Source organism: Pteronotus mesoamericanus, unplaced genomic scaffold (assembly GCF_021234165.1).
Source record: "Pteronotus mesoamericanus isolate MK-2021 breed Mesoamerican mustached bat unplaced genomic scaffold, CSHL_Meso_final contig_52, whole genome shotgun sequence".
Lineage (NCBI taxonomy): Eukaryota > Metazoa > Chordata > Mammalia > Chiroptera > Mormoopidae > Pteronotus > Pteronotus mesoamericanus.
The window spans coordinates 3,217,164-3,239,517 of record NW_026555189.1 but is presented as its reverse complement, the minus strand read 5'-3'; the positions used below and the strand labels follow the sequence as shown (position 1 = coordinate 3,239,517).

General features: G+C 47.9%; 1 protein-coding gene across 1 annotated transcript in view; it reads right to left on the bottom strand.

Annotated features, from left to right (window-relative positions):
• CDYL2 (chromodomain Y like 2) overlaps positions 1–22,354 on the bottom strand; it is a 162,352-nt gene that overhangs the window by 6,251 nt on the left and 133,747 nt on the right. Inside the window, exons 3-5 of the mRNA XM_054579148.1 lie at positions 16,155–16,372; positions 8,401–8,573; positions 2,014–2,224 (exon numbers count right to left, since the gene is read on the bottom strand). Coding sequence (XP_054435123.1) covers positions 2,014–2,224; positions 8,401–8,573; positions 16,155–16,372 — 602 coding nt within the window. The remainder of the gene's footprint in view (positions 1–2,013; positions 2,225–8,400; positions 8,574–16,154; positions 16,373–22,354) is intronic.

Below are 22,354 nucleotides of genomic sequence, written 5' to 3'. Positions count from 1 at the left end.
TGGTAGCAGGCTAAAGGCAACGAGCCCAGGGCCATCCACTGCTGGGTCTCCACTCTGTGGACAGACTGGTCCACGAAGAAGGAAGGAATGGAGAACAAGAGTACTGATGTACTTAAATTCCTGGACCCATCACCCCCAGGGGACATTACACTTCTGCAATTTTCAGTTAAGGAAATCATTATTCTTCCCACCTCTGTATTAAGTCAAAGTGTTTCCATCACTGGCAGCCAGAAAGGCGGGGGTCTTGCATAAGACTGTAATATCAACAGAGAGAGGAACATCTTGCCCGGGGACCCAGGGCTGTGCATGGGCACTGCCCAGTCTTGAAAGGTGGAAAATACCTCCTGCTTTCTGAAGGCTCCTCTGTACCCCACACCCCAAAGAATTTCCCTTTGTTTTGAAGTTCGCAGCTGTCATACACATTCTGGGAGGACCTACATGGACAAGGTCCTAGGCCCAGACAGACCACAATGCTGTCACCTCAGAAACTTAGTGACAAGAGACTCTTACACTGATAATTTAGGGCATAATGTTCACAGCTGTGTGACAGGGTCCTTATCTCTTTCAGGATGAGTGCCCACCTCCTTCACAGGGCAGACAACCCCTTCCCTAACCTGCCATCCACCTGCCCATACGCTCAGCTGCTCTCAGATTGGTAATGAAATGCCAGGCTCTCTGTGCCTCTGCATCCACGTGCGGCTTCCCCCTTTGTTCTGGTTGTCACTGATGGGTCATGATGACCCAAGGACAATCTTTTGTGCCAGAGTAGAAAAATTGATCAGGTCAGTCATAGCCCACAGCATGCATTTGGTTAGAGGTTAGGAGACAAATGTATATGTATGTCGTTATGCTTATTTAGAAACACCTCTGTCTCAGGAGAAATGAAAGGAAGGAGAGCTCAGTAGAAGGAGCCAAACAGGACACAGTCCTCAAGAACTTGTCTCAATCAGCTACATTCTTGGAGTTTCAGAAATGATTGAAATGAAAGAGAGAAAGAGATAAGACTGTACAATGTTAACATTTTTGTGACCACAGAGCACAGGGAGGACCTGGAGTGGCATGGAACGGGGCCGGAATACAGCGGCTGAGATCAAAAGGGAAAGTGTTTGCTTCCTGGGCTCCCTGCCTGCCTCATTTTTCTGCTGCAACTGAGCAGCCTAAAGCAACCCCGAGTGAGTTGCTGAATGTGAATGGCCTTATCTGTCCCCCCTGGAGGCCCCGCTGCATAAATGTGGTGCCAGAGGGTTTGAGAGCTGAGGACAACCTCCACAGGTCTTAGTTGCTATTCCTGCCGCATGCCACCATCGGAGAGAGAGTGCACACAGACGCGGTGGTATGGGGCTCCCGTCCTTCTGGCACTCAAACGGTGCCGGTGCCGCTATAAGGAGCCTCCTCCAAACTGCTCCCCATGGGGTGTGGCCCTGTCATCTGCGACATGATTCTTTGGTAGTTTTCTGGGGGTCCCCCACGGACCACCAGCATCTGCAAGCAGAGAGCTCCCAGCAGTCGTGGGGAGCAGCTGGCAAACAGCCCCAAGCAGATCTTGGTGAGGCCTGCACCGCATCGAAGCCACATCAAAATGCCACCTCACACACCTACTTGACCAACCACACTCACTGCACCTGTCCCGCGCCCTAGTGGTGCTGATCTCAGAATCACTTGTCAGAGGAGGGCTCTGTTTTCTGGCATGCTGGTGGAGAACACAGAGTCTGTGTTCACGTTCCACGACTTCCATTACCACCATGTGATCTTAGACAACTCACTTAACCTTCTGATTCTCAGTCTCCACGTCTGTCAGGAAGGGATAACTGCAGTCCTACCTTCCAGGGCTGTGGTGAGGATGAACTGAGTTAATGGCTGTCAAGCATGGGCTCCAGTGAGTGCTTTCTGAGCTGTAAGGACTCACCCCTGCCCAGACTTGTTCTGGCTACCGGTGCAGAATCTGACCACAGCCTGCAGTGGACTCCATGACTTTGTATGAACACCGCTCTGCCTGCTTACGAGGAGGCTTACCAGCGCGACACCCAGGATCTGGGGGAAGGTGTAGGAGGAGCAGCCGGCGGGCGTGAGGCGGATGGTGGCATAGGGGGTCTGAAACCAGGCCTTCTCGCTGGCCCACACGATGTCGCAGAGGGGCAGGATGGAGGCGCCCAGGCCCAGGGCGGGCCCGTTGATCGCCACCACGATGGGCTTCTTAAACTGGATAAAGGCCTTCACAAAGTCCCTGGGGAAAAGAGAAGACCCTCTTTAACAGGTGGCCAGGCTTGCTGAGACCATTTGACGCTCTTGATTGTACTAAGGCTGAAAGAAGCTTCTCCAGGTGCTGTGAAGCACCTCCGGGTCCTCAGAGAAAAGTATTTGCCAGGCGAGGGTCTCATTCTCCCAGACACTGGGCCACTGAGCTGCAGTCACAGGCCTGGCACCCTCAGAGGTTGGTGCCAGGTCTTCAGAAGGGACTTAATGGGGTGACCACATGTCTGGCTCCCGGTCATGCCCACTGCGCCAATACTGCACCAGTGCCCCTGCCCTTCTACTCCCTAGATACTGACAAACTATAAATACCCCAAGGAAGACAACCTGAATGTTGAAATTCAGAAACAGAACCAGAGCTAGAACCAGAAGGAGGGTGTTACAAAGAGGCATGTGGGAACTGAAGGAGAGGACGGATGTCCCAAGGGCGCTGGCTGAATGCCAGAGTGGGTGGCTTCGGGAGGTAGAAATTCCTCCTTATTGGGGACAGTTTTGGCTCAGTGATAACTCCGAGTGAGAATTCAAGCTTCAGGTGGTGGGCATGGCTGGGGATTGACACTGTCTAAGATTTCTTTCGAAACCAGGATTGTCTGATTCCATATAACCTAAAAGGACGGCAGATTCTCAACGGTGGTTCCAAAATGCTGACAAGGGTCTATGTGTTAGGGCGCCTCTGACCAAACCTGGGGGAAGGTGCTGGGCTCCCCCAGAGGCGTGAGTCATCTGGAATCAGGGCTACAGGATTAGGCAATATTTTATGTCCCTGACCTTCCGCAAGGTTACAGCCTGCATCTTTATCTATTATGCAGAGCCACCTAAAATAACCTCTACTTCCTTTACCTTTGATGCTTTTTGCCTTCCCCCACTTGCTATATAAGAACTATAAAATTTTAATATTAATCTGGACATGGGGGGAAGATCCAAGACGTCTAGTAAAGCCCACATCCTTCAATTTCTCAGGTGATAGATTGGAAACTACTAAGAACTCCCAAGAATAAAATCCAGCCTCCAGCCTCTGCTTACCTCTCCAGGCTTATCTCGTGCCTCACGCACCCCTGTTCTCTGTGCATGAGCTACATGGAGCTTCTGAGAGTTCTTGGAAATCACTATTATCACAATTTGCAATAATCCTAATCGCTTGCTTGCTTACTTATTTTTGAATTCTCCTCCCCTGCAGCTCCTTAAGAAAATCCATAAGCCTGCCTTGTGCACTACTTAGCCTCTATACATATTGGAATTAACATTCAATCAATAGCTGTTGAATAGATACAGGATTCTCCCAGAATAAGAGCAATGACTAGGATGTGTGGCCATGACATACTATTTCTTCACCAGACCTGATCCCTCCTTCTCTCTTCTTCCTGAAACTACTGCCAGAACACATTTCTCAGCCTCCCTTGCAACTGACTGTGGCCAAGTAACAAAGTGCCAGCCAATGGCATGTGAGTGGAAACCACACTCATCACACTTCTAGGCTTGGTGCATGGAAACCTCCCATCATGCGGCCCTCCCGGCCCCTTCACGGCAATCTCAGAAGACATTTGCTGAGCCACAAGATAGAGGGACTCTGAGTTCCTGAGTCACCACTTGGAGGACAGCCATAGGCTGATCAGTAACATCTGCTTTACGTTCATGTACGCTGGAAGTAAATTTCTATCACAATTGAGCCATGGTATGTACTTAGGTTTATTTGTTACAGCAGCTAATACTTAATACATATGTCATACTGATTCATCCCTTCTCCATGGTTACCATTACCCCCAATTCTTATTAAAATATGTGGGTATCATGGTGATATGTTGGCATCCAATTCAATTGTGAGAACACTTCTTAATATTCTGCTGGGGTTGGGGTGCTTCATGACCCATATGTCTTCATGAAAGTATGTCCCTTGACCCAGGCTTGAGGCATCACATTTCCTGACTCCCACGTGACTCTGTGAGTAGATGACGGAGTTACTGCAGCCACTACTGGCCCCCCTGCAGCTGACCCCGAAAGGACACTGCTGCAAAGAGGGAGTGCTGGCACCGTGGCCCTCTCATTCCTGGTGTTCCAGGCCCATTTCCTGGCTTGACTTCCTAACCTGATGGCCCCAGTTACTGGTTTTAACAAGTGCTTTTAGCAACACAATTTTGAGTCTGTAGGGATATGGGGCTTCTTTGCAGGATTCCTTCGAACCATATACAGAGTTTGGGTGCTTTTTGACAGACATTCCATTCCTAAAGACCCTCGCTCAGGACAAGATACTGGATATCTGAGTGAGAAGGACTTCAAGATTCATTGAGCCAAATCTCCCACTTGGTATGGAATTTCCCCTCACCCCCACAGCATCCTGAGAATGCACCCTCTGGCGTCTGTTGCACATTTTCAATAAAAAGGATCCTCCCCTATGCAGACGCCTTCCTGCTGTGACCTCATGTGGGCCTCTCTGATACTCGCATTCACTCTGCTCCGTCATCCATAGGACAGTGCTTCAGGAATTCACCTCAGCCCTCATGACCTCCTGGAAGCTTCCCTTTCCCCAAACCCTAGGGCCTTTCACTCTGTGGTTTGCAACCTGACTCTGTGCAGCAGCAACGAGGACCCCAGAGGAGGGCTGAGGGGACTAAGTGTGCATGGCTCCAGCCTCCTCCTGCAGTCCAAGCAGTTCATTTCCTTGATATAAAAAGATGATGCACAGACCATCTCCCCATCCTTGTCCTCTCACCTCAAACAGATCTCTATCGCAAGGGCCCAGAGGATTCAGAAGCCAGACAGCAAACAGGATATTGCATTACAGACGCTGCTGCTCAGATATCTGATCCTGACTCGGTGGTGGGGCTGCACTGGGGCGATGGCTCCCCTCGTCCCCAGCAGCCAAGTCCACCACGCTGACTCTGGCCCCGAAGCTTCCTCCACTCAACCTGGGTGGGTCCTGAGGCTTCTGCCTGCCAGAGCTGCTGGGCTGTTCTGATGCTCAGAAGGACTAGGAATCTGGGGGTCTGAAAGACTTGGGGTCAAGTCTCAACTCTGCCCCTAACTAAGGGTGAGATCTTGGCTGAGTTACAGCCTCTGCAGCCTCCTTTCCCCCCTTGGAAAATGGGAAAGTCAATGGTGCGCCCCCACAGCCCACCTGAGAATTGCCTGAGATGATTCACCCAGGGCACCAGCGCGGCGCCTGACACTGGGGAGCCTGCGGTCGCTGCTATGGAGGGCGGACACAGCTCTCGTTCCACTATGAGTGGCCTGTGAGCCACTCTCCTGGCCTAGAGGAGACTCAGAAGCAAAATTCTGTTCATGGGGGGGTCTGGATTTCACCAGGAGCAACTGGCATTTCTTTTGTGACCCAGCTATTCATTCCTTTTAACTAGAGCCATAAGGTGCAGCCCTCCCACGGCCAAAGTTCAGAGCCAAGTCAGCTGGTACAGGGCCTGTGAGCATCAGATATACATGGTGACGGTCATCCTGGGGCCCCCAGAGGGTCCTCTAGGAGCCCACTCCTTCATCTAACCCAGGCTTAGCTAAAATTTGTGGCTGGGAGTAACAGGGACTAATTCTTTACACCTAATCTAAGTACTTATTATGTGCCAATAACAGGCCAAGTATTTCACGGGGTTATCTGATGGCTCTTCATCCTAGCAACCCACTGGCGGGCCACTGCATCACCTGTGAGGGGTTCAGGTGAGGGCAGCCTCTCTTTTGGGAGGGGGCAGACAGCTTTGCTTGGGTCCTAGAGAGAGGCTTATGCTGAATGAATCATCCGAGCTCTTCCCACATCTGCTAGTTCATTTAGCAAACATCTGCAGAGTGAACGCGGTGTACTGGGTCATGTGTGCACATGGTTTCTTTAGGAAGTGATGAGGGTAAGGGTGGGGAGGGGGTCGTGGCCAGTGGCTGTGTAGTGTGCTTGGATCCTGGAGGTCAGCCCAGCTGAGAGCATGCATATCCCAAGGGAACTGCGAAGGGATGTCAGTAGGTTACAAGGTTCTATGGGTAATCTATGTTTTGGCCATGCTCGATTTTAAAGAAAGTCTTTTCCCAAGAAACTGCTCAGCCTGTAAATACATTAATTTGCCTGGAAAATCTGCATAAGGGACAGAACTTCCGGTGTGGCCCAAACTCAGTTACTGACAGTGCCCTTTGCTTATGATGCCTCCCTGGGAGTCTGCAGAATGTTCTCTGGGAAATGCTTCTCTGCCGCATCGGGTCCCAAACTCTGGAGCTGTGGCTGCTGGAGGGCGCACCGCAAAGCTGGTGCACCGGGGGCCTCCCTGTGGGAGTTCGGCAGTGATGAGCAAGCCACGGTCACTGTCTGACCCGTGGGCCTTCTGCTCCCAAGGCCATGCAGCCTGCGCCCCATCCATCCTCTCCTGAAGCTCCTCGCCCTCTCTTGTCCCTTCCATCACCTTCCTCTTCACCCTCTTCTCTTACAGCCACCTTTCTTCTCTTGCATAAAAAGGACCTCAACCCTGGCTGCATATTTGAACAGCAGAGGAAACTTTACAACCAAAGATGTGTTGGCCCCATGCTCATTAATTCAGAATCTCCTGGGAGTGCTGCCAAGCAGCTGGGCTTTGAAAAGCTCCCTGGGGAGTCTCTGTGCTGCTGGGGCTGAGAAACGTGGTCTAGGGGACATCCCCATTCCCCTCCCTCCCGTGTCCCACGCCGCTCAAGCATTACAAGCTTCTGCTCCCTTTGAAGCATCTGGAAGAATGCCCTCGGCCATCTCTCCCTCCGCTCTGCGAAGAGACACTCACCTTCCTGACGAGATGGCAAATGTCTGAATTCCACCAGCTGCGGTTCTCCAGAGGTGAGCTAATGCGTTCAGCATCTCCTCAAATTTGGGACCTCTGGAAATCCAGCCAGTGCCTCCATAGAAATTCGTAAACCAGCTGCAGGCTACGGCCAAGGTGCTCCTCGGCTGCAGAGATGGGCATCCCATCTCTGATGGTCCCACAAAGGAGGAAGGAAGCTTACTGGGGACTCTGCTGCTCCCCTCACCACGTGACAAAGCAGCTGAGTTGGAGCAGAGAACAAAGCACCGTGGACATGGCCAGGGCTGTCTGCACCCAGGGAGCCTGAGAGCTGCCTTAAGCCCAAATTAGGGATGCTTTTTCCAATAACAGTGTTTGCACTTAAATGACTCTTTTGGCAAGAGTTTCGCAGCAGGAAGCACACAGGTGTTTCGGAGTGTGGGCTCCAGTGGGAGCGTCACCCTGACCTGGGACTCGGAACCCCACATGTGAAGTCACCTCCTGGAGACCCTGTGTCATCTCTTGGAGACTCTGCACCCCCTGGAAGCCTCCCACAGCCACGTGGGAATTGGCTTGTGTGACGATGTAACAACGCAGTGAGACTGGAGGGCCCAGAAGATCCCCAACCTGTGGCCCAAGGCTCCCTGACACCCTGTGCAAAAGCGTTCCTTTTCAAGAGACCAAGCAGCATTACTGAACTGTGACTCCTGTCTGGGCACTTTGCAAGGCGCAAGGTGAGCACTGTGTGTGTGCTCCTCAGGGTGGACGACAAGTGACAGCCCTTGTTGGAAATCATGTGAGCTCACTGGCTTTAGATAAATCTATTAAAAAATGGGGAAGTAACTCCCTTTAGTGTCCCAAAACAGATACTGATTGTTGTAATCAGATGTCACCCCAGGATCCAAACTTTTGCCCCAAAGCCAACAAGAGAGGGGACAGCACTCCCCACCTCTCAGGTCCACAAGTGCACAGCTGCCTGGGAGCCCCTCCGCCCGCCTTCCCAGTGCTCAGCCATGTCAACTCCAGGAACAGAAATGCCTGAAAGATCAGAGATTTCACTATCAGACAGAGGGCAGGAGAAGTGTGGATAACACATGGGCATTACCAGATGCTGGGCTTAATATAAGGAAATAAAATCCTTTGGGGATCAGAACAGTAAAATGCAATCTTACTTAGAGTGCAAAGGCATCACTAATTTGGGCAGGAAAATGCAGGGTGCCCAATTAAACTCCAAATTTCAGATAAACAACCAATCATTTTATAGTATAAGTATATCCCAAATGTTGCATGGCCATAATTATGCTAAGAGGAAATTATTCGTTGTTTAAAGAGCTTCACTGAGCAGGCTGTATTTTCATGCTCTCAATGTGGCAATCATAGGCAGGTCCCCTAGTGTCCAAACACAAGCAGAGCTCACCTGATGGATTCTGCAATGCGGGTGCTTTCCTTTCTCCGGTCGCTGGACAACCGGCCAATTAGGTAGGAATAATCCAGACCGCTGCAGAACACGCTGCCCACTGCACTGAGGAGCAGCAGTTTGCTGTCGTCCGTGGCCGCATTGCAGAGAGCTCGCCGGACCTCCTTCATGATCTGCAGGCAGAGATGGATTTGCAGAGATGTTAAATGTCTATCAGGAAGTTGGGTGCAGACATGAGTAAATCTGCTCTGCCCATGCAAGGGGCCTCCCCGGAATATGAGCCATGTCTAGGCCTAACAAAGAAACACCGAAACCAGAGCTCCCCTACACCTTCCCCGAGGCAGGCAGAGAAGGCTAAGAAGGTGGCACAGGGGTCACTGGCTGCAAACTTGTAAGTCTTTTAACCCCTGGTAACCGTGCAAATCTTCCTACATTTGCTTGTTTAGTCTTTGTCAAGGTGAGGTCCATAGATCTACCTTGTGTACCTCCCACCCCCAATTAGTCAATATCAGTATGGTAATATTTATAGTCAGCTTTTATATTAATTTATCAGCACGTTCACCAGTTTCTCTGCTGGCTGGCATTCCTTGGGAAGGTCCTGTGCACAGCCCAGGTGAGTTACGTTAGCCATCTCTAAAAGGCCAATTTAATTCTCTATCCTTGTTCATCCTTAATGCAACAAAGACCCTTGTATGGCTTGCGGGTAGGCAGTGGGCTTTGACACCAGACTCACAAAATATTCAAGGTGCCAGGAAAATAATTGTTAAACATAAATTCTATATCCAGCTAAACTATCCTTCAAAAGCAAGGATAAAAATTAGGCATTTTCAATAAAAGAATGTTTACCACTCTTAGACTCTCACTGAAAGAACTAAAAAAGAATGCACTTCAAGAAGAAAACAATATTCAGAAAAAAATAAAACAAACAAATCAAACATCCAAGGAACGCCAGCCAGGAGAGAAACTGGTGAACGTGTTGATAAATTAGTATAAAAGCTGACTATAAACATCACCATACTGCTATTGACTAATTGGTGGTGGGAGGTACAAAAGGTAGATCCTAGTCCTAGGCAACGATATTCTGTTGGGTGAGTTAAGGGACGACTGGAGTTAGAGCTCGCCTCGGTTACATGTCTGGGAGAGGTGGGCAGGTAACATTACACTTAGGTTTTGCTCTGTGAATGCAACGTAAAAATAACTTCTTAAAAGTACATCATGGATTACAATGAATGAGGGGGTGAACTAAAGAGAGCTTGATCACTCAATCGAGCAGAAGTTAGGGGAAAGGCAAAAATAAACTCAGAAAGTGTATGGTAAGAGAAGACAAGGCATGTGCTTCTCTGGGTAAACCTGAGAGTGCCTTGGGGGAGACAATACGTGAATAGCCTCTTAAAGAATCATTGTTATTCAATAGGCATAACCACAGGCTACAGTGTCAAAATGTTATCAAAGTATTGTTTTTTAAATAACATCCCATTTATTAAGCATTTAGAAGTGCCAAGGTAATTTACACATAATACTTTATTCCAAATGAGAATCCTGGAAGACAGGAGCATGGTATTGCAGTTTTGTAGGTAATGCAATGAAAATTCAGACAAGTGAAGTAAGTTGCCCAAGGTTACCAGGAACAGGCAAAACCGCGAAGCAAATCTCACCCCAACATCCCTTCTCTTTCTACTGCTCCGTGCTGCAGGATGACTTGAATAAATGGATGAATTTTAGTGGAAAAAATATCTGAATGGAGCATCTCCTGGCCTGTGTGCTCTGTGAGAAGGGCGGGACAAGCACTTCCCACTCCAACAGGGCATAAGCCACAGATACTCGTTTTGAACGCCAAGAAAGGTAATTGGCCTCTGTCGTGGGGGTCCTTTTATCTACCCGCCTCCAGAAACAGACAGTCTCACCTACGCAAGGACTCTATTTCTCTGAGAGGCAAATAAAAGAAAACCCTGCTGTAAAGACATGATTCTACACAGCTCAGAGAGTGGCCTCTCCCTCTGAGGCCACACTTACTTGTTAGTTAGTAAAAACAAAATCAAACAAAACAGCCACCAGCAAGTCTGTGTCTTGTTGATGCAACAAATGTTCAAACTACATTTTTAATTTAAAAATAAATTATATCTAGTGAGTATATTGTGCCTTTGCCTGTCTCGTTTGGACAATTCAATTCGGATTGATGGTCAAGGTTCCAACCAAGGCAAAGGACCCCAAACTTTATAATGTAACTTGTTTGTTTAAAGTAAAATGATCTAAAATTACTACACTGCTTTACCTTCTTAAACAGAACACACAGCATACATGTCACTGCCTCTCCAAGGTCACCGGCTAGTCTGTAACAGGCCAGTCTCCTCGGGGACTCCTCGGGACTGTTTGCTTCCGGAATAAACGCCCCCAGGCCACTCTGCATATTGGAGTCCTGAGTCTGTCTGGGAGAGTTATTCCCCTCGTTGCACATGCACACATGCTAGCTGCCACTTGCTCCTGCAGCTAGTGTCCACAGAGAAAACACCGTCCTCCCCTGCTACCTCTACCTTCTGATCTGTTGAAACCAGGTAACAAAAGGTACCGGGAGTGGGTGTAAGACGGGAGGAAACCAGGGTCCCTCTCTCTGCTTCATCTTTACTGAACTCAGTCACCCAGGGCCCACCTCAGCAGCAAACACCTTCCTGAAGGCCTTCCCAAGTAGCCCCAACTAAATGCAAACTGCTCCTCCTGACACCCAAGTATTCGAAATCCCCCTCTGACACTTCGGACAAACTCCCTTGTCGAATGTGTGCGTCCTTGCCTTATCCTGCCTCCTACCTAATTTCAGTCCCTGTGGTGGGCAGTCTTTAGGATGGCCCTCAATGATCTCTCCTCTGGTATTCACACCCTTGTGTGGTCCACAGCCCTTGAGTGTAGACCGGGCCTAGTGACTCACTTCTAACCACAAGAATATAGCAAAGCGATAGGATGTCCCTTTCAAGAGGAGGTTAGGAAACAAAAAAACTCCAGCTTGTCCTGGCTGTCTTCCTTTGCTCTCTGTCTTTCTCAGAGTTCTTGGTCTGGGGGAAGCAAGCAGCCAGGTCATGAGTAGCTCCATGGATAGGCTACTCTGTAGTCCATGTGGAGTAGCCATGGAGCAACGCAGTGATGTCACTGGTCAGTGGGGACCTGAGCCCTGCCAGCAGCCACTGAGTGAGCTTGCAAGTAGATCCTCCTCTGCCGAGCCTTCAGTTGAGGCTGCAGCCCCAGCCAACACCTTGGCAGCAGGCTTGTGAGAGACCCTGGTCCAGAAGCACCGGCTAAGCCAGGACTGGATTGCTGACCCACAGAAACAGAGAGTAGAAATGTTTGTTGTCTTAAGATACTAAGTTTAGGGCAATCCAGTATATAAGAACAAATTAATACAATCCCTTAAGAGTTGAAATAGTACTCTACTCATCTGAATAAACTTTGTAACACCTAGTCCAGAAATATGCATATAGTATAATTTAAATAAATGTATATTAAATTGAGCAAATGGCACAGTATCAACCTTCAAGAAGTTTATAGTCTAATGGGGGGAGGGATCAGACTTTTAACAAATTATCATTTTAGTTTATTTATTAAACTGTAATTTATCCCATAGGGAGAGGTGCACAGTGCTAGCAAAGCATATGAGAGACATGACCTGGTCCGGGAGGTGAAGGAAGACTCTCCTGTGGAAGTGATGGCTGAGCTGAGATCTGAATGAAGAGTAAAGGTCAGCGAAGCAAGAAGGAAAAGAAGGCTGTTTTCAGTCAGAAAGACAGGCATATACAAAGGCCCTGGGGCAGGAGGGAGCATGAAAAAAAGTGAAGGTGGCTGGAGGGCAGGAGGAGGGAAGAGTGATGTGTGGTAAGGGACGGGGCTGGAGAGATGGGCAGGGTCAGAATGCACCAGCCCCACAGGCCACACCAAGGGTTTCGATTCTTCACCAGAGCGATTGGGAGCCACTGACACGTGTGTGCATGTCTGCAGAAAGGGTAACTTGATCAGATTAGCACTTCCAGCAGATCACTCTGCTTACCACGTGCAGAAGGAATTAAAGGGCAGGAAACATGAAAGGGGGCAGAGTTGTTAGCAGGTTATTACAACAGTCCACACAAAATAGCCTAGTGGTTTGGACTATAATGGTTACAAAGGAAATCAAGAGAAGGGAGCTCTTCAAGATACTGAAGTTAGCAGGCCTTGGGGAGGGTGTGGCTATGGGGCGGTAGGATCAAGAGGGCGGGAGGCGTTGCACGTGTGCTGTGCTCCCTGGATGGGGTGCGCTGCCTGCTGAGCACTGGAGAAAACCAGGAGTTGAGTGAGGGCTTGGGGTCCTCTCCTAATGGGGAAGTGGATGAGCTTTGAATCAACCAAAAAGACTTTGGGCAATCTGTTTTGCTGGCTCTTTCCTTAAGGGGCATTTTCATTATTTTTCTGGTTCTTTGCTATATTCCAGGCTGGAGAAATATTACAACATACACACTACCCTCAGGATCTAGCTAACAAAGCGAGTAATGTATGAATTTATGCCCATGAGGCCAATGTCAACTATAAAAAGAAATTCAGTTATGACCTTGAAGGTGGTCCCCCTCCCAGTTCCTCCATGAATGAGCAAGACTAAGTCTGCTGATGGCCGTAAATCGCCTGTTTCATCTTAATGATGATAGGAATATGTACTGAATACCTCCTATGTGCCAAGTACTTGGTAAGCCTCTCTGAAGACATTATCTCTAGTCCCACAAGCAGGGTACTGTATAACTTCTATAAATGAGGGAGCTCAAGGAGGCAAATTAATGTCCTAAGGGTACAGAAGTGGTGAGCTGGTACGGGCAGGATTCAAAAACCCAAGTCTGCTCGATCCAAAAGTCTGCATTCCTCCACCAATGCCACCTCTTCATTCTAAAAGCATCTGTCTTTCGGGACAACTTTACCCAGTCAGCCGGCACATGCATATAGCCAACCCACAGTGGTTGTTGAGACAGCTGAAAACTCCAGGATATTTTTTTCCATTTTTCTACTATTCTATTACCAACAGACACCACTTAGAAATGGACCTCTAACTAACCAAGCCCACAACTCAGGAGGTAAGAACCTATGCACCTGAAATCAGTTGGAGGCAACACATTTCCCATGATGGGCAGGCAATGGTTAACATGCCAAGCTGCTCCAGAGAGACAGAATGAACTGGGAGTCTTCACATTTATTCGGTTAATTGAAGGGAAATGCTGTGTCTTTTAAAGCAGGCTTTTAGAAAGTAGTGAAGTAGAAAAAAAAATCCAAGAATTGGTCTCGTGTGGATGTTTTATGGAGAGCTTAAAATAACAAGGTTTTAAAGTGTATAAACATGTAAAGAGCAGCCTTCACAGTAAACCACAGGCTCTGGACCCCTCTGAAGCCCACACAGAGGTCTACTTAGCAGAGACCCCCAAGGTGCTTCCTGCAGGTGGAGGAGGGAGAGGCCACAGGGCACCATGCATAGAGGAGGGGCAACAAGCAACCACAAGCCCCAGACACTGCACAGGCATGAGCCACATCCCTGCTCTTACACTTGGCACCATTCCTGACGGTCACACCCACAATCCCATAAAACAGCCACAGTCTATGTAAATCATAATGATAAGACATCTGATTATAAGTTCAAGGACACAGCACCTCATACCCCACCCACCCCACTTCCTGGGCCTCCCTAGATGTACTGGATACACTGGGCCGTGCTGAGCTATCCTGACAATCTCAATCCAGGTGGGCAGCCACTCCTTGACCTTTGACTGTGTCCCCCTCCAAACACACCCCTGTGTTAACCCTTCATGTCATCGCTGCTACGATGGAAATCAGGGTGCAGGGTTCTGCAGGGACAAGTAAAGCCATGGGCGGGGGCTGTATCCAGTGGGCCAGATACCGGGCCAAGCACAAGAAATAAAATGTTGGGCAGACACGGCAATAGTCCTGACCTCCCGAAGTTAAGCTTGTGAGCCTGGGCCTGTTAAGTTCCTAAGCCTCCTTCCTCATCTATGAAGATGTGGATCAAAATAATCCTACATCAGAAGGGTACTGGTGGGATGAAATGAGATAAGTAGCAGACACAAGGCACGAAGAGCTGCTGCCAGCTGGTGTTGCTGTCATTTATCATTTGTCACACTGCTGCCCCACCCTATGTCGGCCAAGTCGGAGAAGGCTGCCTGGGTGTTTCCCACATCTGCACCATCGAGAATCTCTCACATAATTTCCTTCTTTTCTCCTCCTAAGTGCCTCAGATTTTGAATGATGTTGTCTACCTAACTGCATTAAGTACTCATTGTTTCCCTTGTCTATTTGCCGAAGACATCAGTATGACTGGCATTAAAAAAGTAATGTAGAAAAAAGTAAGTTGGACTCTATCAAAATTTTAAACCTTATATGTCCAAGGATACTATCCAGAGAGTAAAAAGACATCCCACAGAATGGGTGGAAATATTATCAAATTATATACCTGTTAAAGGTATAGTATCCAGAATATATAAAGAACAGTAGAAACTCAATAAATAGAAAACACACCCCAAATTTTAAAATAGGCAAAGGATTGTAATAGACATTTCTTCAGAGACAAAAGACAGACAAATGACCAATAAGAGCGTGAAAAAATGCCCTATGTCATTAGTCATCAGAAAAATGCAAATCAAAACCACAACGAGATCCCACCTCACACCCACTAACCCAGCTATAATAAAAAAGACACATTATCAAGTCTTAGTGAGGATGTGGAGGAATCAGAATCCTCACATACTGCCGGTGCAAATGTAAAGTGGTCAGAAACTGTGGAAAAGAGTTCGGCAGTTCCTCTAAATGTTAAATATAGAGTTACCTTATGACTCAGCAATTCCACAGTTAGAGAGAGATTCCGGGAAACTAAAAACATATGTTCATACAAAACCTTGTACACAAGTGTTCTTAGCAATACTATTCAGAGTAGTAAATGTGGAACCAACCCAAATCTCCATCAGCTGAAGAGCTAATTCACAAGATGTAATCTATCCATACAATGAAAAGGAACGAAGCACTGACACACACTACAATGTGGATAAACCTCAAATCCATTGTGCTAAGTGAAAGAAGCCAGTCACGGAAGGCCACAGGCTGTATGATTCCACTTACGTGAAATGCCCAGAACAGACAAATCCACAGAAAGCAGGTGAGGGCTTGCCAGGGGCTCGGTGGAGGGGAGAATGGGAGTGACTGCTAACGGGTACAGATTTCCATCTGGGGCGATGAAAATGTTATGGAATTAGTGGTGACGGTGGTACAACTTTGTAAATATACTTCAGAATCACTGAATTGTACATTTTAAAAGGGTGAAATTTATGGTATGTGAATTGTATATGTTAAGTATTTCTCAAAAAAAAAAAAGTAAGTGAGCTTAGTGAATATAATTCCATCTAAAGCAAAGAAATTGGACTTGCTTATTATAGTGCAACCTAGCTGGAAAAGCCCAAGATATGAGGTTTGGATTCTAGGGCCTCCCCTAAGTCCTCACCAGTTGACTGAATCTCTCCATTTGCCAGCGTCTCCCTCTGCAAAATGGGATGACAACATGGTTACCTGGTCATAAAAATCAAATGGATAATGCAGGTGAAGTGATGAGCAAATTGTGCCCTGTAGTCAAGTGTGTGTGCACGCTGGCTATTTTCATCAGCCCCCTGAAGGAGCAAAGGGAAGCCAGCACCCCCATCTGATGAATGAGACGCCCTCCCCAGCCTGACCCTCCCCTCCGGTCCTGCCCCCCTCACCTCGGGGGTCAGCGCGTTGTTGTCTGAGGTCTGACTGGACAGCAGGATATGTGTGAACCCCTCTTCCTTCCGCACGACAATGTCCCGAAACCGACAGTTGCTTTCATTCTGGCGGACGCTGTACCTGAGCCTCTTGTCAAAGACGTAGTCCTTCTCCGTTTCCAGCTTCCTCTTCACCGGGCTGTGCATGTTTAATCCCCCGTTGGTCAGAGCAGAGCCTTCCAAAAGCAGATAAACCAAGTGAGAAACCAAGACAGGAACAGTCGTGCAAGAGTGAGATCAGGGAACATTCAGATGTTCATTGGAGGGGGCAGATGTAACTGGGATCCCTCGTCTGTCCTCCGTTTTGGGTGGTGATGTGCCTGGGCCTTAATTGCTACATCTACACATTCAGAAGAGGACAGAGAGGGCTCTCTGAGAAGGCCCCACGGAGTCCTTGATTCCCCTTTCCCACATGTCTGCCTGGGAACACCCAGCTTCTGCTCAGATGCCTTCAGCAAAGGGAACTACTGCTTTGAAAATTTATGGCCACAAAACAAAACAAACAAAAAACCAGAAGCTTTACTCATAATCACCAAAGACTGGAAGCAACCAGTATGTCCTTTAGTAGATGAATGGATAAATAAACTGTGGTCCATTCATACAATAGAGTATTATTCAGCAATAAAAAGAAATTAGTTATCAAACCACAAAAACACAGGAACGAATCTTAAAGGCATATTGCTAAGTGAAGGTAGCTAGTTGGAAAAGGCCATGCATTGCATGATTCCAATTATATAATATTTCAGAAAAGGCAAAAGTATAGAAACAGCAGAAAGGGCAGTGGCTGCCAGGGGTTTAGGTGGAACGAGAAGAGAGTGGATAAGTGAAACGCAGGAGAATTTTTTAGGATAGTGAAACTCTTCTGCATGACGTTGTGATGATGAACATAAGACATAACACATTTGTTGAATCCCAAAGAACTTTATAGTACAGACAGTGGACCTTAAAGTATGCAAATTTTTTTAAAATGAAGAAATTCGGAGACTCCCATGATGGAATGCAGCATGTGATAAAAGAATCTAACTCCATTACAAATGTGTGAAACCACCTCACCAAAGGGGAGAAGGGGAAGTGCTGACCTAAGGAACCTTAGGAATGAGTGGCGTCTGTAGAACTATAGTCAAAATAACCTGTACAGAAGTACTGTACTCTAGTTGACAAAGTTGATTCCCATGGAGGTAGGGAGGAGTTAAAAAGTTTGACACATGACACACGCATGCTGGAACTGAACAGTTAAGTAGATGGCAGATTGCAGGAACAAGGTTTCTCACTGCTGGAGTGAGACTTTACAGATAAGCAAGGGGAGGAGGCTAGAATGAACCATGTGATAACAGATTGGAGCTGAAGACATCAATTTGAGTTCATGTTTAGCTTAATACAGTTACAGATGAGTACAGCCAGAAATATTTATAGGTAAGTGTATGTGCACAGGTTAATATAGACACATGTATTTTCTCACTCTGTCAGCAGAAAGGGTCCAGAATCAATGACATGCCAATGGCAGCAAGCACTCCCATGGCCCAGATCTCGGTTTCTGATACCATTCCCAAAGGAAGGAACCAGGGATCCCTAGAGAAATGGCTGATTCTAGGACTGGGGTAGGAAACGTATCAGATACGCTTGTAGTGGCTGAAAGGAAGGAAGTACCAAAAAAATTTTTTTTAATTACCTTACAATGATGAGGTATTCTAAAAAGACACAGGAGCCAACTGAAAGAACTCTTAATGGCCAAAGATAAAACTATTTGAGCAAGAAAATAAAGTTGTATCGCATTATAACTGGAAGTATAAAATCAACATCCACAAGTCCACAGCGACATTAACAAGTGATGGAATAAATAAGTGGAGGAGAAGAGACAATTCTCCCAGGCACCAGAATTCCAAATAGTTTATGCAGACACTCTGCTGTCAAGGAGGCAGAGCAGAACTCCCCACTTTCCACAGGTGGGCTCCACAGAGCGACTTCCTTCCAAATGACACAGGATAGGAGGTTGGGGGCAGGGAGTAAGTGACAGTGGACAACCCCAACTGGGGCAAATGGAGAAGCCAAAGCCACCTCAGCCAGGCGACCAAGGTCAACCTCAACAGTGGTAAGTCACGGTGATGGTATGCACTCTTTACTGTGATGTGAGGAGAATGCACATCATGAGCCCTGTGGTCTCCCTCTCAAAAACGCACATCATGAGCCCCAACCAGTGTGGCTCAGTTGGTTGGGCATCATCCTGCAAAGTGAAAGGCTGCCAGTTCAATTCCCTGTCAGGACACATGCCTGGGTTGCAGGTTCAATCCCCAGTCAGGGCATGTACGAGAAGCAACCAATCAATGATTCTCTCCCTCTTTTTCTTCAGATTGCCTTCCCCTCTCTCTAAAAATACGTAAATAATACCTTTAAAAAAATCACATCATGAGAGCTACATCAAAAAACTCCAAACTGAGGGACATTGTACAAAATACCTAATCAGTGCACTTCAAAACTGTGAAGATCATCAAAAACGAGGGAAGTGTGAGAAACTGTCACAGCCCAGAGGGACCAAAGGAGGCATGAGGACTCAGTGCAACGTGGGATCCTGGATAGGATTCTGGAGCAGGCATTAGGTAAAGACTAAGGAAACCCAACTAATGTATGGACTTTCATTAATAATAATGTATCAATATTGGTTCCTAAACTGTAACAAATGTACTATACTCAAGTAAGATATTAATAATAGGAGAAGCCGGGTATGGTTATATAAGAACTCTCTGTATTAGCTCCCAAATTTCTCTATAAATTGAAAATAAAGAGTGAAGTTTATTTTAAAGGCTACATTTCAATATTAAGTTAACAATAAATTTTTAAAAACCACAACACACTTCCAGGTGATTCTGACATGCAGGCAGGTTTGAGAGCCTGGCCCAGGGGTTCCTATGCTTGACCAGGGTCCGGATCACCTGGAGAACAGTGAGAATCCACCCCGCCAGGCCCACCCCGCCAGCCCCCTGCCCCGCCATGCTGCCGCAGCTCCGGAGACCAGAAACTCAGGGGTCCCCCATCCCCAGGCAATGCCCCCAACCCCCAGGGTGCCAAGGCGGGAGAAGCCCTCCTTGGGCCCTGCACTTGAATGCTGGCAAAGGCCTGAAAATCCTGTTGAGTTCAGCTTTTCCGCTGGGGGTGGGGGTGGGGGGCTGACTGCCCTGTGGGGGTGGAGGCGAACCTCAAAGGTGACCTCACTAAGCTGCAGTGATGTGGGAGGAAGGGTACAAGGAAACACAGAGAAGGGCTTGCTGTGTGCTAAGCCCTTCATTTACCTTCATGGGTGGAACCTTTCATTTTACTTTTGTCAGGGAAGGGAAAGAGGTCACCAATGGAGGCTGAAACGCTTCGTCCCAACCAGAGGCTGGTCCCCTGAGGCCAAATCTGGCCCCCTCTTAGAAAAATCACTGTGGACAGAGTGGACTCTTCCTAGTTGCTGATCCTCAGAGAGCAGGACCAAATAACATAACATATGTAAAGGGTCCATGATATAGTAAGCAGAGAATAAATGGTAGCTCTTGTTTTATAATCATTACGGCTGCCTCAATGTGCAAATATTCCAATAATATTTTCTGTGTGAATCTTGTCTCTCCAACAATACTGTAAGCGTTTTGAGGGTGGGGCCACTGGTGCACACAGCGCAGCCCAGCATAATCCCCGTGCGCCAGAATTACACAGAAATCACTCCTTGGCATTTGGGTAGACTCAGATCCTTAATCAGTACCGGGAATTTTGGAAGCTCAAGAACCAGGCAATGCTTCACCGGACCCCTCCTCCCGAAGGCCCGACCCCACCTCGGGGCACCGAGGCAGCGATGCCTGGGTCATCCGGCAGCTCTGTGAAGCCTCTTCCTTGTACTTTTCCATTACTTGAAGCAACTAGGCTTTGTCAAACACCATAATGCAGGTAAAATGATTCAATTAACTCTGGAAAGTAAATGCAAGCATTTAATTAAAAGGCTTGTGTAAAGGGGGCTGTTTCTTCAGGGTTAACTTCAAAAACCTTCAGCTCCTCGGAAGGGCTTCCTAATTGGAGCTGGCCACCGCTTCTGCAGCAACCCAGCAGGCCCGTGAGGCCGTCCTGCTGGCCGGTGCTGGCATAGCGATGCTTTTCAGGGCTGGAAAAGGTCTGAATAAAATCCTTCCCCCCCAAACCAAATCGAGGTGCTAATTAACAGTTATATCAAGGAGGAGGAGGTGAGGGTTATCTGTGTTGAGCAGCTCTATACATTGTCTCTCAATTTCTCAACAGTCTTACGAAACCATCATTGTGAGTCCATTTTGCAGATAAGGAAAGTAAATAACTTGCTGGAAGCCACAAAGTTTTTAATCAGCGGTATCCATCTTTTGGCATCTCTGGGCCACACTGGAAGTAGAGTTGTCGTCTTGGGCCACATATTAAATACACTGCGATATGTAATCACAAAAAAATCTGATCATGTTTTAAGTAAGTTTACAATTTTGTGTTGGGCCACACCCATAGCCATCCTGGGCCACAGACTGGACACCCATTTTAAATGGTAAAGCCAGGACTGGAGACAGCTGTTTCTCAATGGATTCGTTCCTTCACGCTAAATCTACTTATCACTTCCTGTGGGCTAGTATCATACTAGATGATGGAAGTCCAAAAAGAAAAAACAAAATTGGAGAAACAAGGTCCCTGCCCTCGCAGGGCTTGCTTGCGTGGGGACGATGAAAAGCAAACAAGTAAATTAATACCTACAATAACTATAGATGAGAAAACAACAGGGCGATGTAATGAAGAATAATGGGGCAGGTGTCTCTGTGAATTCAGAGCCTTTTTCTCTGTCAGGACACTGGGCTCAAGCCTCCAATGGTGACCTGGAAGATGCGCCATCTTCTCTGGCCAAGGGAGGGAGAAGCCTCTTTTGGGCCTGAACTGACGCCACCTGCAGCTGCATTACACCCTGTTTCTGAATGTGAGTGGCTAAAACGGGCTCTGTGTTTTAAGAGAAACGAAGGAAAGTCACCGCCCAGAGCCCAACAGACTGACTTCACACCACGCTGCCCTCAAGGCCTCTCCCCTTCTGGGGCGTTGTAGCTTCCAAGAGACTGCAGTAAGTGGCAGGGAAGGTGCAGTGGGAACCAGGACCTGTTGGACGCATGGAGGGTTAGGGCTCCGTGGCCAAACCGTAAAAACCCCAGCCCTGCGCTGCCTAATTGGGAGAAGCTGGGGAGCCACAGGAGCTTCTTGGGCTTTAGTTTCCTTGATTATCAGATGGGGTCAATAGTCCATGCTTTTCAGGGTTGTGGAGATATTTCAATTAAAGAACTGATACAGGAATTAGCACCACGTGCCCAGCTCATCCCTAGGCACTCCAAAATGTCAGCTGAAGGTCACCAAGCCATTTCAAAGAAGAATTAACTGGTGAGTCCTTAAAGTCAGGACCTGCGTGCTCCCGGGCCACACCCTTCCTCTGAGCTGCAGCACAGACCCAGGCCAAGGGGGGCGGTCCAGGCACAGGGAACTGGCCACCCTGCTGAGCCTGGAGGGCAGGTGAAAACCAGTTGCAGGCCCCCTTGCGGACCTCCCTGTTCCCTCTCATGGGCTGTATGGCTGGGTGGTTCACTCCCCACTCTGTGCCACCCACTTCCTGTGCGTGGAATAGGAGAAACCATTCCTGCCTCACAGAACTGTTGTAAGTAAAATAAATGTGTGCGCTACATTTCTGGGACATGGGAAAGCCCCCACCACACTACTTTCCTTCCTTCTAGTCCCTTCAAAACTTCTCACATTCCTTCCTTTAGAATACAGAGGAGTATTTGCCGTTAAGAAGGCTCCGTAACAACACGCTCATCACTGCCCCTCTGCTCCGGACACACAGATAAATACTGGGCTCACCAACAAGATCGTCTGTGTGTGAGAGAGGGAAAACATTAGCACAAAGCAGTAAGGGAGGCTGCAAGCTGGAGCAGTGGGCAGGAAGTAGACTCAGGGGCAGCAAAGACCAAGCTTCCCACACAAGATGGGAGAGGGGACTGAGTCCCATGGCCTGACAACCAGCGGGTAGCATGAGGCCCTTCCATGAAGGCAAAACCACAATAACAAACCCATGGGCTGCCCAAGCCTAAGGCCGTACTGGGAGCTCTGGGCCAGGTGGAGGCAAACACAACTATTGGAGAGTGGGG